Raw genomic sequence first — 15,826 nt, forward strand, 5'->3', positions numbered from 1 at the left:
TATGTACTTTCTATATTGTTAATTCATTTAAATGAGATGACTTATATGAAGTGCCTGATAAGGTGCTTGGCCTGTAGTAGACAGCAGTATTTGAAATATATTATTACTTATAAATGGTTTTGTCTCTTGCTCCTTGACATTTGATATTGATCTATACAAATATCTATTTTAAAATAAATATGAAAGGTAGTGGGTGGTGCAGTAGATAAAGACATACCCTTTAGAGCTTGTCTGGATTCAAATTATGGTTCTACTACTTCTTAGTTGTTCTGTGACCATGAATAAGTAGTAAATATCTTTGCCTCAGTTTCCACTTCCGTAAAATGAAGGTAATAGCAGTACCTACTTCATAGGGTAATTGTGAGGATTTGGTGACTTAATGTAAAACACTGCCAGCAGTGCCTGGCATGTCATAAGTACTCAGTAATTAATAGCTATTGTTATTTTTAGCTGTTTTCAAGTTTGCATATCTTTTTATTAAGTAAATGTCCAGGACCAATTTAACTTTTTACAGAAACATTGCTAAAGAAAGAGAATATGTAACATTTGTATATGTGAAAGTTAGTAGCCAATTTAAAGACCACGTAAATGGGAAGCATTATTTCAAAAAATCAAGAGTTTTAACAGTTACTGCTGGATTTAAGAATGCTTAATAAAAATTCCTGAAAACCCTAGAAACATAGATTTAGGGGGAGATAAATACTGCTTAACTAGTTTTTTAAATTGAAAAGGTATGCATTTATATAATAAAACCTATTCAGAGAGTATAAAAGTTCATATAATAGAAAGTCTTCTCCTGACCCCGAACTCCCAGCTCTCTTCCCAGACCCAAATAGTACTGTTAACATTTTTGAGTCTCCTTCCACAACAATCTGTGAATGTACAAAGGTATAAATGAGTATATATTACCCTTTTCTCTCTTTTTGACATGAACGGGGGCATGCATTTCTGCATTTTGCTTTTCTCATTCAATAGCTCTTGGAGCTTATTCTGCACATATAATCACATATAAAGTTACCTAATATATACGTTTGTGCCATAGTTTGTACAACAAATCTCTTTTTTTAAAAAAATATATTTTATTGATTTTTTACAGAGAGGAAGAGAGAGGGATAGAGTTAGAAACATCGATGAGAGAGAAACATCGATCAGCTGCCTCCTGCACACCTCCTACTGGGGATGTGCCCGCAACCAAGGTACATGCCCTTGACCGGAATCGAACCCGGGACCCTTGAGTCCGCAGGCCGACGCTCTATCCACTGAGCCAAACCGGTTTCGGCTATACAACAAATCTCTTATTGGTGGACTTTTGAGTTTTCAGTTTTTTGGCTTTTATGCACAATTCTATACTGAATATTCTTATACTTACATATATGCATAAATACATACCTGTAAGATAAATTTTTATGTTTGGCAAGATCTTTCAAAAAGAAAAATGCAAATTGCCCTCCAAAGAGGTTAGCAGTGTAGCTCCATAAGTAAAAAAAGAAAAAGGGGTGTTAGGGGTTAAACTTAAATACTTTCCAGGTGGTTTTCAGCAGCATGCTTTAGTGGAATCATGGTTTTTAGGAGGGTAAGTGGGGTTGCTGCAAAATTACATTCCTGCCTCTTCCCTCCCCCAACTTGAGTTGTCTTCATTACATTCCTGCCTGGGAAGTGTTCCCAGTGACCTGGGTTAGGCATTAAGATCATGGGAATCCAACATTTTCCCATGTCTTCAGCATGTTTGTTCACAAGAACAGGAAAACTTTCTCCTTGTAGAAGGGGAATTTTAACCACTGTCAGTCACTGGGGAATCTTTCAATAAGGGTCCTTTGAATAGAAATCAAAGAGAAGAAAGTTATCAGTAGGTCAAAGGCAATGATAATGTTATGGTAATATATTTCATAGCACTGGAAATATCTTTTCATTTGTTTATGGGAAGTAGGTAGGCAGAAAGGTAGATGAGTTGCCCATTGGCCATATACATCTAGTAAATGCCAAAGATGGCTAAATTTCTGGACTTGTATGTTACTTGGTATTACTTTTGTCTGTCTGTGACATAAAGTGTAATTCTAATGGCTTATATAAAAACATATTACTGTCTGAGAGGAAGGGAGTGGGAGAAAGAGATAGAAACATCCAATGGCCCTGACTGGTTTGGCTCAGTGGATAGAGCGTCAGCCTGCGGACTCAAGGGTCCCAGGTTCGATTCCAGTCAAGGGCATGTACCTTGGTTGCGGGCACATCCCCAGTAGGGGGTGTGCAGGAGGCAGCTGATCGCTATTTCTCTCTCATTGATGTTTCTAACTCTCTATCCCTCTCCCTTCCTCTCTGTAAAAAATCAATAAAATATATTTAAGAAGAAAGAAAAAAAACAACACAAACATCCAATGATGAAAGAATCATTTACTGGCCACCTCCTGCACACGCCCCGCTGGGGATCGAGCCCCAACCTGGGCATGTGCCCTGACCAGGAATCGAACTGTGACCTCCTGGCTCATAGGTCATTGCTCAACCACTGAGCCACACTGGTTGGGCAGTTGCTGATATTTAATCATCAAAGATCAGTAGCTCAGTGATATCAGAGCCAATGTCAGTTATACTCTTAGCCATCCACTCATGTGTACAAGATGAGTGTTATAGCTCTAACCATTTATATCTGCTTTGAAGGCAAGGAGGAGGGTGAAAGAAAAGGGCAGGACCAGGGGCTGTAGCTGTATCAGAAAAAATAAGAGTTTTCTTATGAATCTGTCAGCAGATTCTGACTTTTTTCTCATTGGCCAGAACTGTCCCATGGCTACTCCAAGCTCGGAAGGTGGCAGTCTAGGTCAGCGGTCGCCAACCTTTCGGACCTTCCGGACTACCAGTGGTCCGTGGACCTTCGGTTGGCGACCGCTGCTCCAAAGGTTTCCTTAAACCAGCGGTCGCCAACCTTTTGGACCTCACAGACCACCAGTGGTCCACGGACAACCGGTTGGTGACCGCTGGTCTAGGTGACTTCCATTATATTGTGCTCCCTACTGTTTTGATGATGTTCAGTTAAAAATACTTAACAATGGCTTAGGTTATGTTAATCTCTAATTCTCTTTATATTTATAGTTCATGCTATATAATTTAAATATTGTGTACTGCCTTATTTATTGAGAGTATGGGACTTCAGCTACTGTCTAGATTTTTAAATTCCTTTGTGTTTGAGACTAGATCTATTTTTTTTTGTTGTATATTTTTGAGAAAGGAGCTTCGATATCACCAAAACCCACATCTTAAGAACTACTTACTAAGAAATAGCTTATTGAGTTAAATTGAATACTGAAAGTAGAAATAAGTGAGAGTGAAAAAGTTAGAATGGGGGTAATGAAGAATCTATTTAGGGCAAAAAAAAAAAAAAACTATGGAGAATGGATCTACTTAGAAATAAATATAGTACTACTTTCTATAAAAATATAAACCTTAATTACATTAACATGCTTCTCTAATTCACAGGGTGAGAGGGAAGAATGATATGGAAAGAACATTTTAGTGAAGTCAGGGACCTCAGTTGTAGATCTAAATCTGCTTTACATAACTGCGCTATTGGGCAAGTCATTTAATCTCTTTTACCTTCAGCTTCCTCTTCTGGGACGGGGATAATAATTGCTACTTTACAGATTGTTGAGAATATTAGGAATAGTACATATTTAGTACTTAATGGCACCTGGCATGTATATGCACCTTTGGTAACTATTTTTAACATGATCATTAGTATTAATTGTTGGGTGATTTGGAAGAACCCCTTTTTGCATCAGTTAATTCTTATCTATAAACTGCAAAAGTTTTATTAACAGCTTTTTTATCCACTTGTCTACTGATGGGCACTTGGGCTGGTTCCAGATCTTAGTTATTGTTGTCTAAGATGCCTCCCAATTAAAAAATATCATGTTTCTAAACTAAGTCCTTCAACTGAGGCAATTATTATAAAGGTTATCTGTGGAGATCTGAGTTCATACGAGACCATGGGAAGATGAAGTTTTCTACTGTATGGATTGATGTCAACATATAAACCAAATGTGTCAGAACAAATGTTTCTGAGGCACTGAAGTACCTTCTGAATTATCCCAGGCCACTGAGAGAAACTAATGAAATGCTGACCAAACCACTGAGCAGCAGTGAAATTGGGTGTAACTAATCTTATGATTTCTCTCAGAGTATACCTATAGTGGTATAATATAGAGAAAGGTGACAGTTTGGGGAACCAGCACACCTCTCTGATAATGTAAGTGGGTATTACTTCTGAGGAACATTTCACAGTATGTAGCAAAAGGCAGCAATTCCATTTTTAAGCATTTATCTTAAGGGAGCAATTATGGATGTGTACAGAAATTTAGTTCCAAGGATATAGTACTATCTTTAAAGTGAAAATACTGGGAAAAGCCTAAAAATAAGGAATAAGTAAGTTATGGTATAGCCATCATTTGATTATATATCAATATTTATTGACATGGAAAATATGTCTGTGAACATGCAAAATGTCAATGATCCCATTTTTACTTTTATTTATTTTTTAAAATATATTTTTATTGATTTCAGAGAGGAAAGGAGTGGGAGAGAGAGCTAGAAGCATCAATGATGAGAATCATTGACCGGTTGGTTGCCTCCTGCATCCCCCACACCTGGGATTGAGCCTGCAACCTGGGTATGTGCCCTGACCGGGGATCCAATTGTGACCTCCTGGTTCATAGGTTGATGCTCAACCACTGAGTCATGCCAGCCGGCCGAGCTGATCTCATTTTTAAAAGTAAATATATATGTATGTGAGAGCAGAGAGAAGCTGGAATAGTTCTGCATTTTAGATTTTTTTAAAAAAAAGCTTTTTTTGTGTTCTAATTTTTATTAAAAAAAAAAATCTTTATTGTTGAGCCCTATCCAGTTAGGTTCAGTGAATAAAGCATCGGCCTGCAGACCAAAGGGTCCGGGGTTTGATTGGTTGCAGGCTCCTTCCCTGCCCAGACCCTGGTCAGGGCAGGTACAGGAGGCAACCAATCGATGTGTTTTTCTTACATTGATGTTTCTCTCTGTCTTCCCCTCTCTCTTCCACTCTCCCTAAAAATCAATGGAAAAATATCCTTGGGTAAGGATTAACAACCCCCACCCCCCAAAAAAAAATCTTTACATACATATATTACATACGTCTCCTTTTTCCCCCCATTGACCCCCTCCAGCCCTTCCTACCTTCCACCTCAGCCCTTCACTACCCCATTGTCTGGGTCCATGGGTTATGCGTATATTCATGCAAGTTCTTTGGTTGATCTCTACCCACCCACTCTGCCCCGCCTTTCCTCTGAGATTCTGTACTCTGTTCCATGCTTCCATGTTCCTGGATCTACTCTGTTCATCAGTTTATTTTGTTAGATTCCACATATGAGTGAGAGCATGTGATACTTGTCTTTCTCTGGCTTATTTTGCTTAGCACAATACTCTCTAGGTCCTTCCATGCTGTCTCAAAGGGTAAGAGATTCTTCTTTTTTTTACTGCTGCGTAGTATTCCATGGCATAAATGTACCACAGCTTTTTTTTTCTACTTGTTTACTGATGGGCACTTGGGCTGTTTTCAGATCTTAGCTATTGAAAATTGTGCAGCTATGAACATAGGGGTGCATACATTCTTTCTGATTGGTTGATTTCTAATTTCCATTGTGATCTGAGAAGATGCTTGATATGATTTCAATCTTCTTGAACTTGTAGAGACTTGTTTTATGTCTTAACATGTGGTCTATCTTTGTGAATGACCCATTGCACTTGAGAAGAATGTATATTCTGCAGCTTTGGGGTGAAATGTTCTATAAATGTTAATTAAACTCCTCTGATCCAGTGTGTCATTTAGAGTCCCCGTTTTCTTGTTAATTTTTTTGTCTGGAAGATCTATCCAGTGAAGTCAGTGGGGTGTTTAATTCCCCTACTATGACTATATTGTTGTTGATCTTTTCCTTAAAGTCCTCTAGATGATTTTTTATATATTTAGGTGCTCCTATATTGGGTGTACATATGTTTACCAGGGTTATATCCTCTTGTTGGAGTGATCCCTTTAGTATTATGTAGTGATCTTTGTTGTCTCTTATGATGGCCTTCTTTTTTAAAAATAATTCTTTATTGTAGAAAGTATTACATATGTCCTCCTTTTTCTCCCATTGACCCCCTCCAGCCCGCTCTCCCTTCAGCATGATGGCTGTCATTTTGAAGTCTACTTTGTCAGATATGAGTATTGCTACCCCAGCTTTTTTTTTTTCCATTTTCATTTGCATGGAAAATCTTTTTTTTCATCCCTTTACTCTCATCCTATGTGAATCTTTTGTTCTAAGGTGAGTCTCTTGTAGACAGCATATAATTGGGTCATGTTTTTGTTTTCATTCAGCTACCCTGTTTTTTGATTGGAGCATTTAATCTATTTACTTTTAAGATTATTATAGGTACTTATTTATTGCTATTTTCATTCTGTATGCCTATGTTTCTCTCTGTATTCTTCTCATTACTGTAGTCTCTTTAGCATTTCTTGCAGTGCTGGTTTGGTTGTGAAAACTCCTTTAGCCTTTTTTTGTCTGGGAAACTATTTTACCATCTATCCTTTTCATAACCTTGAATATTTCATGCCATTCCCTTCTGGCCTGTAGAGTTTCTGATGAGAAATTAGTTGACAGCCTTATGGGAGCTCCTTTGTAGGTAACAAATTGTTTTTCTCTTGCTGCCTTTAAGATTCTCTCTTTGTTATTAATTTTTGGCATTTTAATTATGATGTGTCTGGGCGTGAGCCCTTTTGGGTACTTTTTGCTTGGGACTCTCTGTGTCTCCTGTACTTGAGTGACTTTTTTCTTCATGAGGTTAGGGAAGTCTGCCATTATTTCTTCAAACATGTCCTCTATCCCTTGCTCACTTTCTTCTTGGGCACACTTATTACATTTCATGTTGTCCCATAGCTCCCTTAAGCTGTGTCCTCCTGTTTTTAAATTTTTTTTTCTTTTTGGTTCTCTGATTGAGTGATTTTTTTTTTCTACCCTGTCTTCTAATTCAGTAATCCAATCCTCAACTTTCCCTAATACATCTGTGTTGTTTATTAGTGCTATGTCAGTGGTCGGCAAACGGCGAGCCGCAGTTTGCCGACCACTGTGCTGTGTCATTCTTCAGAGTTATCTTTTCTCATGCTGTTGAGCATCTTTGCCATCATTATTCTGAACTCTATGTCTGATAAATTTATTATCTCCATTTCATTTAGCTCTTCTTTTGGAGAATTTTATTGTTCTTTCATTTCAGGCTTGTTGTTTTTTTTTTTTGTCTCCCCATTTTGGCTGCTGGTTTGGGTTTGTGACTGTGTATTAGGTAGATCTGCTAGCCCTCCCAGTCTCTAGTGCAGGACAGTGTTAAATAATATTTCTGATTAATTAGATCAGGCAAAGACTCAAAGCCTCCAGAAACCTTCCTCTGCCTGCAGACTGATTGGATTCAGTCCTCAGTCTTCGGTAGCCTCAGGAAATCATCCACAGGTGGGGTGAGAGGTTTTCCAACATAGTGGGGCAATTGATTCTGCCTGGAGGCTAATTGCTGATCTCAGTCTCTTAATGACCTCAGAAACTCCATAGGGTGGGGTAGGGGGTTTTCCAATAGGATGGGGCAACTGCCACCCCTCCAGGCAAAAACCGCCTGGATAGCAAAGGTCTGCCCAGAAAAGATGTCCTTCACAGTGTGAGGGAATGACTCAGCACAGGAACCCAGGGTGAACCCTGGCTTCTGCTCACACAGCTCCAGTCTACTCTGCCTTCCCTCAGCCAGAGCCCAAGGTGAATTGTTGCGTTGGCCTTTTAAGAGAGTGCCTACATTTCCAGCCATCTGTCCCTGGCAGACAACAGCCCTGCTGCTTTTCACAGCCAGATGTTATGCCAGCACCTTTCTCAGTTTTGGTGCTCTCTGCTGGGGGCCCAGCTTGGTGTTTAGATCCCAGATGCTATTTTAGTTGTAATTTCAGTTTGGTCCTGGGAGTGTGTCAGTGTTACTTACTCCACCACCATTTTTAATCTCCTATATGTTTTTAAATCCCCACTCGAGGATTTGTTTATTGATTTTAGGGAGGAAGGGAGAGAGACAGAGAAACATCACTGGGAGAGGGAAACAAACATCAATCTGTTGCCTCTTGTACAGGCCCTGACTGGGGATCGAACCGGCAACCTAGGTATATGCCCTGACCAGGAATTGAACCTGCAACCTTTTATTGGATGACGCTTCAACCACCTGAAACCACCTGGCTAAGGCTTATATATTTTTAAGTCTTTTTCTTCATGCCCAGGAACAATATTTTTATGAAAATAAGGAAAGAAAACCTAAACGTGGCAAAACTGTATTGAGCTCTTACTATATATAACAGGCGTCCTCAAACTATTGCCTGCGGGCCACATGCGGGTGTTTTTGCCGTTTTGTTTTTTTACTTCAAAATAAGATATGTGCAGTGTGCATAGGAATTTGTTCATAGTTTTTTTTAAACTATAGTCTGGCCCTCCAACGGTCTGAGGGACAGTGAACTGGCCCCCTGTTTAAAAAGTTTGAGGACCCCTGATGTATAAGATACTGTTCTAAGCACCTTGATGGATGAGGCATACACAAATGAGTAAAATCCATCCTTGTCGTCAGGAACTTATAGTCTACTTGGAGAGACATTTGTGTAGGTTATTAATATAAAATTGGATGGTAAACAAAGCACTATAGCGTTGGAGAAGCAACAATTATGTACAATGGGTAGAAATTGAGAAATAATTTGTAGAGAATTGAATTGGACTTTGAATGATGAAGATTTTGGTTAGTAGGTATGAAATTTAATGTGTGCATTTCAGAAATTGGGTTGTGTGGGACAGAGAGAGAGAGAAAATTGGATTGGGTTATTCAGGGCAGAGAGAGTAAATTGGGTGAGAAGACGGTAGATTGAGGGGAAAATAAAATAATGAATGTAAAACAACTAGCCCAGTGGATGGCATGTTGTAGGTACTCAAACTTGGCCATTTTCTAATTCTACTATATTTACCTTAAGGAGTATTTTCAAGTTACCAAAAATAACTTGATTTGATTTGAAAAATAAGACATATGCAGTCAAGTTTTTGAAATTTTCTTTACTTAAAAGTTGACCTGTTGAGAAAAGTGACACTAATATTGGAAAAACCTGCTCTTCTGTGCCAAGGTGGGGACAATGTCTTATTCCTATGATGCTCCCACGGACTTCATCAATTTTACATCTTTGACTGAGGAGGAAGAACCCCAAAACATAGATTCTTGGTTTGGTAAGTGTCTGCTTTCTCTGCCATTTTAAGGGTTAGTGGCTTGCTTTGTTCCGAGGATCTTAAAAAAAGAAGGGGATAATTGAAGTGCCCAGTATTTTGGGAATGAACTATCAGTATAAGACAACGTTATTTTGCGGTTAAGAATGACAAATAATTTAAACTTAGGGATATATGGGAAAATCCAGAAATCCATATTTTCTTAAAATATGATGAAGCTAAGTTGAGTGAAACTCTAGGACTCAAAACCATGTCTATAGTGATGGCAGCCACGTGAAAATTTGCTCTACTTGTCACTGGGCATAGAGTATAATATTACAACTAGGATATTGACATTGATACAATCCACAATCTTGCTCAGATTTCCCATTTCACTTATACTCACTTTTGTTTATGTGTATTAAGTTTTATGCAATTTTATCACTTGTGTAGGTTCGTGGATCTGCCACCACAGTCAACATACTGAACATTTGTAACATCACAAGGAGCCTTTTTATAACTATACTAGCCGTGCACGGTGTGTCGGGGAGTGTTCCTCAGCCCGGCCTGCACCCTCGCCAATCTGGGACCCCTCGGGGGATGTCCGACTGCTGGTTTAGGCTCGATCCCTGGGATCCGGCCTAAACCAGCAGTCAGACATCCCACTCTCAATCTGGGACCACTGGCTCCTAACCGCTCACCTGCCTGCCCGCCTGCCTGATCACCCCTAACCACTCTGCCTGCCGGCCTGCTTGCTCCTAACTGCCCCATCCCCCGCCAGCCTGCTCGCCCCCAACTACCCCCCCACCCCCGCCAGCCCACCACTGCTGGCCTGATCACCTCCAAACGCCCTCCCCTCCTGGCCTGATCACCCTAACTGCCTCTGTCTCGGCCCTGCCACCATGGCTTTGTCCGGAATGACGTCTGGAAGGTCTCCCAGGAGGTCTCCCAGCCTAATTAGCATATTACCATTTTATTAGTATAGATTCGTCTCCCTCTTGCTAACCCTCCCCAATTTGTTTTTAAATGGGAAGGATTATGCTACTCAGAACCCAGTCCCTAAACAGAGATAAGATTGCCTGATGTTGGGTCATGTGATGTGGCACAAACCCTGAACCAGGCCAATAATAAATAAGGATGGTTTTATATATATATATATATATATATTTTTTTTAAAACATACTTTATTGATTTCTACAGAGATGAAGGGAGAGGGATAGAGAGGTAGAAACATTGATGAAAGAGAAACATTGATCAGCTGCCTCCTGCACACTCCCCACTGGGGATGTGCCCGCAACCAAGGTACATGCCCTTGACCGGAATCAAACCTGGGACCCTTCCCTGGATCCAGGTGAGGCCTCGCGCACCTAGGTCCGGGTGAGGTCACGCGCCCGTGGGTCTGGGAGAGGCCGCGCGCCCCCGGGTCCAGGTGAGGCCATGTGTCCCTGGATCCGGGTGAGGCTGGGTCCCAGGTCCGGGTGAGGCCACGCGCCCCTGGGTCTGGGAGAGGCCACGCGCCCCTGGGTCCGGGTGAGGCCATGTGTCCCTGGATCCGGGTGAGGCCTCGCGCACCTAGGTCCTGGTGAGGCCACGCGCCCCTGGGTCTGGGAGAGGCCACACGCCCCTGGACCCGGGTGTGGCTGGGTCCCTGGGCCCTGGTGAGGCCTTGCGCCCCTGGGCCTGGGTGAGGCCACGCGCCCCTGGGTCCGGGTGAGACCACGCGCCACTGGACCCGGATGAGGCTGGGTCCCTGGGCCCGGGTGAGGCCATGTGCCCCTGGGTCCAGGTGAGGCCTTGCGCCCCTGGGTACGGGTGAAGCCGGATCCTGGGTCCGGGTGAGGCCGTGTGCCCCTGGATCCATCCGGGTGAGGCTGGGTCCCGTGCCCGGGTTAGGCCACGCGCCCCTTGGGTCGGGGTGAGGCCACGTTCCCCTTAGTCCAGGTGAAGCCGTGCCCCTGGGTCCGGCTGAGACCAAACCAGAGGGAGTCGGACCTTCGTTACCACCATTTGTCCACCATCCAGAGCTGAGGGGTCAGTGCTGACATGTACACATAAGGAACTGGTGGACATTGAAATTGGGTCTCAAAGGAACTGTTGGTCCAGAAAGAAACTCACTACAGACTGATTAATTTGCCTGTCAGCATAACTATTATTGCTCGTCTCACATTCAGTTCTTATAAGTATATATCTAGTGACATATGATCTTGCTCATCTAGGGGAAATGATGAACAACATAGACTGAGGAACAAGAACAGAACCAGAAACAAGGAGGCATCGATCGGACTATCGGGCCTCAGAGGGAGGATAGGGGAGGTTGGGAGGAGGGGGGAGAGATCAACCAAAGGACTTGTGTGCATGCATATGAGCCTATCCAACGGTTACGTTCAACAGGGGGTTGGGGCATCCGTGGGGAGGGGTGTGGGATGGGAATGGGGGGATGAGGACAAATATGTGACACCTTAATCAATAAAGAAATTAAAAAAAAACAAAAACAAAAAAAAACCTGGGACCCTTGAGTCCGCAGGCCGATGCTCTATCCACTGAGCCAAACCGGTTAGGGCAGTGGTTGGCAAACTCATTAGTCAACAGAGTCAAATATCAACAGTACAATGATTGAAATTTCTTTTGAGAGCCAAATTTTTTAAACTTAAACTTCTAACGCCACTTCTTCAAAATAGACTCGCCCAGTCCGTGGTATTTTGTGGAAGAGCCACACTCAAGGGGCCAAAGAGCCGCATGTGGCTTGTGAGCCGCAGTTTGCTGACCACGGGGTTAGGGCAAGGATGATTATATTTTTATATTACTTTGGAGTAATATATGAGACTATGTCAGGGTAGTAGTTGCTGGGGCCCCTTCATTTTATTCTTTCGCATGTCCTTTTTACTCCTTGTTAAGAGAAATCAATATTGATAGGAAAATGAGTCCATTGAAGCTGTACTTAGCACTGATAATGCAGAGTCCAAATGTAAGGGCATAAGCCATTCTCCTGGGAAAGGACTTTAATGGTGTCTAATCCAGATCCCAAGAGGAGAGGTTTCTTGGAAGTGGTATGGGAAGAAAGATAGACAAGAGCGCCAACTGACCAACAGGGGTCTTTCCATGCCCTTGCTCTATGGAAATTCTGAGGAAATGGTTGGGTTGTCTGTTATCTCTTTTTCACAGTTTCTCTTTAAATCAGAAAAAGGAAATACTAGTATAACAATACTATTACATACTAGAGGCTCAGTGCACGAAATTTGTGCACTCGCGGGGGGTGGGGGGGTCCCTCAGCCTGGCCTGCACCCTCTTGCAGTCCGGGAGCCCTCGGGGGATGTCCTAAGCCGTCAGTTGGACATTCTTAGCGCTGCCATGGAGGTGGGAAAGGCTCCCGCCACCTCTGCTGTGCTCCCCCTGTGGGAGCGCATTGACCACCAGGGGCAGCTCCTGTGTTGAGCATCTGCCCCCTGGTGGTCAGTGCGCATCATAGCGACCGGTCATTCTGCTGTTTGGTCGATTTGCATATTAGCCTTTTATTATATAGGTTAGTTGGAAAGAAAATTATTAATCCCACTGTTTTTTTCAAAACCTTAGTTCTAATATATTGCTTTCTAGTTTCCTCCAAGTAATCACATCTTCTTACACAGTTGCAATCAGTTTACATGCACCATGTTTTTTGCTGGGGCTCACCACAATCTTTTTTAAAAATTATTTTTAAAATATACTTTTATTGAGTTCAGAGAGAAAGGGAAAGGGAGAGAGAAATAGAAACATCAATAATAAGAGAGAATCATTGATTGGCTGCTTCCTGCACACCCCCTCCTGGGGATCAAGTCCACAACCTGGGCATGTGCCCTTGACTGGAATCGAACCTGGGACCCTTCAGTCTGCAGGCCGGCGCTCTCTCCACTCAGCCAAACTGGCTAGGGCATTCTCACCACAACCTTGATACTTCTGTCAGTAGGCTGGGGTAGAACAGGCGTTTCATTGCTTTGTGCTGACTTTAGGCACAGCAGAACATAAGACAAAATTACTGCATAAAGCCTAGTGCTCTTCCTTTCTCACATACCTCATACTCCCCTCTCACGACCCTAGTGAGGAATAACCTCAACTCAGACTATGAGAAGTCCCTTGTAAACCCTGCAGAGCTTGGTGGCTACAGTTTTCTTTAGAAGGAACATGATGTATTTAGGTGGTAGATAAGCCCAGTTCATGCTTGTATGGTCCTAACTGTGAATCAAGCAAAGACAAGGAGCTGTTCACAGTGTAGTCTGTACTTCTTTTCTAAAATACATTGTTCACTGTTGCCAGTGTTTTAGTGATAGTTTTCCCAGTCTCTATCTCTGACGTATAATGTGTACTCATTTTTTTTTTTACTCACTAGAATTTTGCTTGTACTTGTCAAATGAGTTAGAAGTGTACTGGTTGGAGGCTTTAGGCCCCATTTTAAGTGCATGGCACTGACTTATTTTGCTTGTGTAGATAATGACATTCTTATCATTTCACAGAAGAGAAGGCCAATTTGGAGAATAGGTTTCCTGACATGACTCCTATGAGAAAAGCAAATCCTCCACAAGCTATTGTGACACCTTTGAGACCAGGTAAGAGAAAATATTAGAAAAAAGCTCCTTTGCAGAATGGTGGTACATTGTATTAGGAGCCTGAGGGTTCTGGAGGAATTACCTAAATGCTGTATATCCCTTGGTTTATTTTTGGTGAAATGGGATAATTTATTTCATGGTGAATGTGAAATTAATGATGTGCTACACTTTTAAAAAAATAATGTCTTGGAACTTAAGCTAACATAGAATTTTTTTTGTCCAACTAGAATTTGATTGCCAGGTATAACTATCTTCTTTTTATGATAGTATTTAATGTAACATATGGATCTGGCTGGTAAATAAACCAGTAGGAGAGAAAAATGTACTGCTCTATATTATACAAGAATTCTTTGAGTTGTCTGATTTTAAAAGATGATTGACATTTAAACTGGTGGTTACTAAATCTGTAGAATATAGTCTATTTGATCAGAACAAAAGAGGCATCCTTTAAGAGGTCACAAATCCGTGGACAGTGCTTTAGAGCCTGCCCACCCTTTACATCCTGGAGGCTGTATTAATTCCCCTCAATTCACAATAAAGTCTTGTGCTCACGTTTAAACTTAAAAAAAAAAAAAAAAGTCAAATCCTTGAAAATGACCTCTTTTTGAAGTTATAGCTATATTAGATATAATTCAAACACAGAATTCACCTACTTAAAGTGTACATTTCCTGTTTTTTTTTTTAAAAAAATATTTTATTGATTTCAGAGAGGAAGGAAGAGGGAGAGAGATAGAAACATCAATGATGAGAGAGGATCATTGATTGACTGCCTCCTGCACGCCTCACACTGGCGATCAAGCCCGCAATGCAGCCATGTGCCCTGACCTGGAATCGAACAGTGACCTCTAGGTTCTTAGGTTGACACTCAAACACTGAGCTGGGCTGTGTCATTTTTTTATAGTATGTTCATAGAGTAGTGTGCAACCATCACTACAGTCAATTTGTCATTGATTTTTTTTTCTATTTTTCTGTTTTCTAATTTATAGATTTCCATTCTGATCTTTAATATTTTTCTTCTACTTACTTTGGACTCACTATGCTTTTTGTTTTATTAAAAAAAACCACAAACTGATTTCAGAGAGGAAAGTAAAGGGATAAAAACATAAGTGATGAGAGATTATCATTGATCGGCTACCTCCTGCATGCCTCCTACTGGGGATGCAGCCCTGACCCAGAATCAAACCGTGACCACCTGGTTTATAGATTGATGCTCATCCACTGAGCCACATGGGGTGGGCTTTTTTTTTTTAAGTTTCTTAAGGTGGCAACTGAAGTCATTGATTTGAGATCTTTTTTCTTTTTTACTGTGTTTACTGCTATAAATTTCCCCCTAAGTACTGCTTTAGTGCAGCAATTTTCCACCTTTTTTATCTCATGGCACACATAAACTAATTACTAAAATTCTGCAACACACTAAAAAGTATATTTTTTGCCAATCTGACAGACAAAAAAGGGTAGAATTTTCATTGTTTTACAAAAAAAGTATCTACCATTTTTGCTCCAAAGTGACTTTTTAAGAAATCAGGCACTTATTAGGTAGGATAGGCACTTTTTATTAGGTGCCTCTCCTACCTAATAAAAGAGTAATATGCAAAATAACCATCACTCTGCTACATGCACAAGCCGCGCCCACCAGCCAATCAGAGCGAGTATGCAAATAAACCCAACCAAGATGGATACAGCCACAGGAGGGAGGCTTGGGTTTCCCTGGTAACAAAGGAAGCCAAGCTTTCCACGTGCTGTTGCAGGCCTAAGCCTCCACTCAAGGCTACAAAGTTTCAATTATAGAAGGTAAACAAATCCAAACAGAAATGGCGGCAGCCACGGAGCTGGAAAGAGCAGGAAGCTAGGGTTGCCCCCTGCTTTCCGCACACCCTGGCCGGCTCAAGCCTCCACGTAAGGCTACAAAGTTTCAATTATAGAAGATATACACAAACCCCAACAGAAACTGCTGCCGGCCACGGAGCGAACAGGAGGCTTGGCTCCACTCCAGGCTACAAA

At 41.6% G+C, this 15,826-nt stretch overlaps 1 protein-coding gene across 1 annotated transcript in view; it reads left to right on the forward strand.

Annotated features, from left to right (window-relative positions):
- The window catches only part of TPX2 (TPX2 microtubule nucleation factor), a 55,766-nt gene that overhangs the window by 7,931 nt on the left and 32,009 nt on the right, over positions 1–15,826 (forward strand). The window contains exons 3-4 of the mRNA XM_054724424.1: positions 9,173–9,272; positions 13,733–13,825. Coding sequence (XP_054580399.1) covers positions 9,182–9,272; positions 13,733–13,825 — 184 coding nt within the window. The 5' untranslated portion in view covers positions 9,173–9,181. The remainder of the gene's footprint in view (positions 1–9,172; positions 9,273–13,732; positions 13,826–15,826) is intronic.

Source organism: Eptesicus fuscus, chromosome 12, assembly GCF_027574615.1.
Source record: "Eptesicus fuscus isolate TK198812 chromosome 12, DD_ASM_mEF_20220401, whole genome shotgun sequence".
In the NCBI taxonomy this organism is placed as follows: Eukaryota; Metazoa; Chordata; class Mammalia; order Chiroptera; family Vespertilionidae; genus Eptesicus; species Eptesicus fuscus.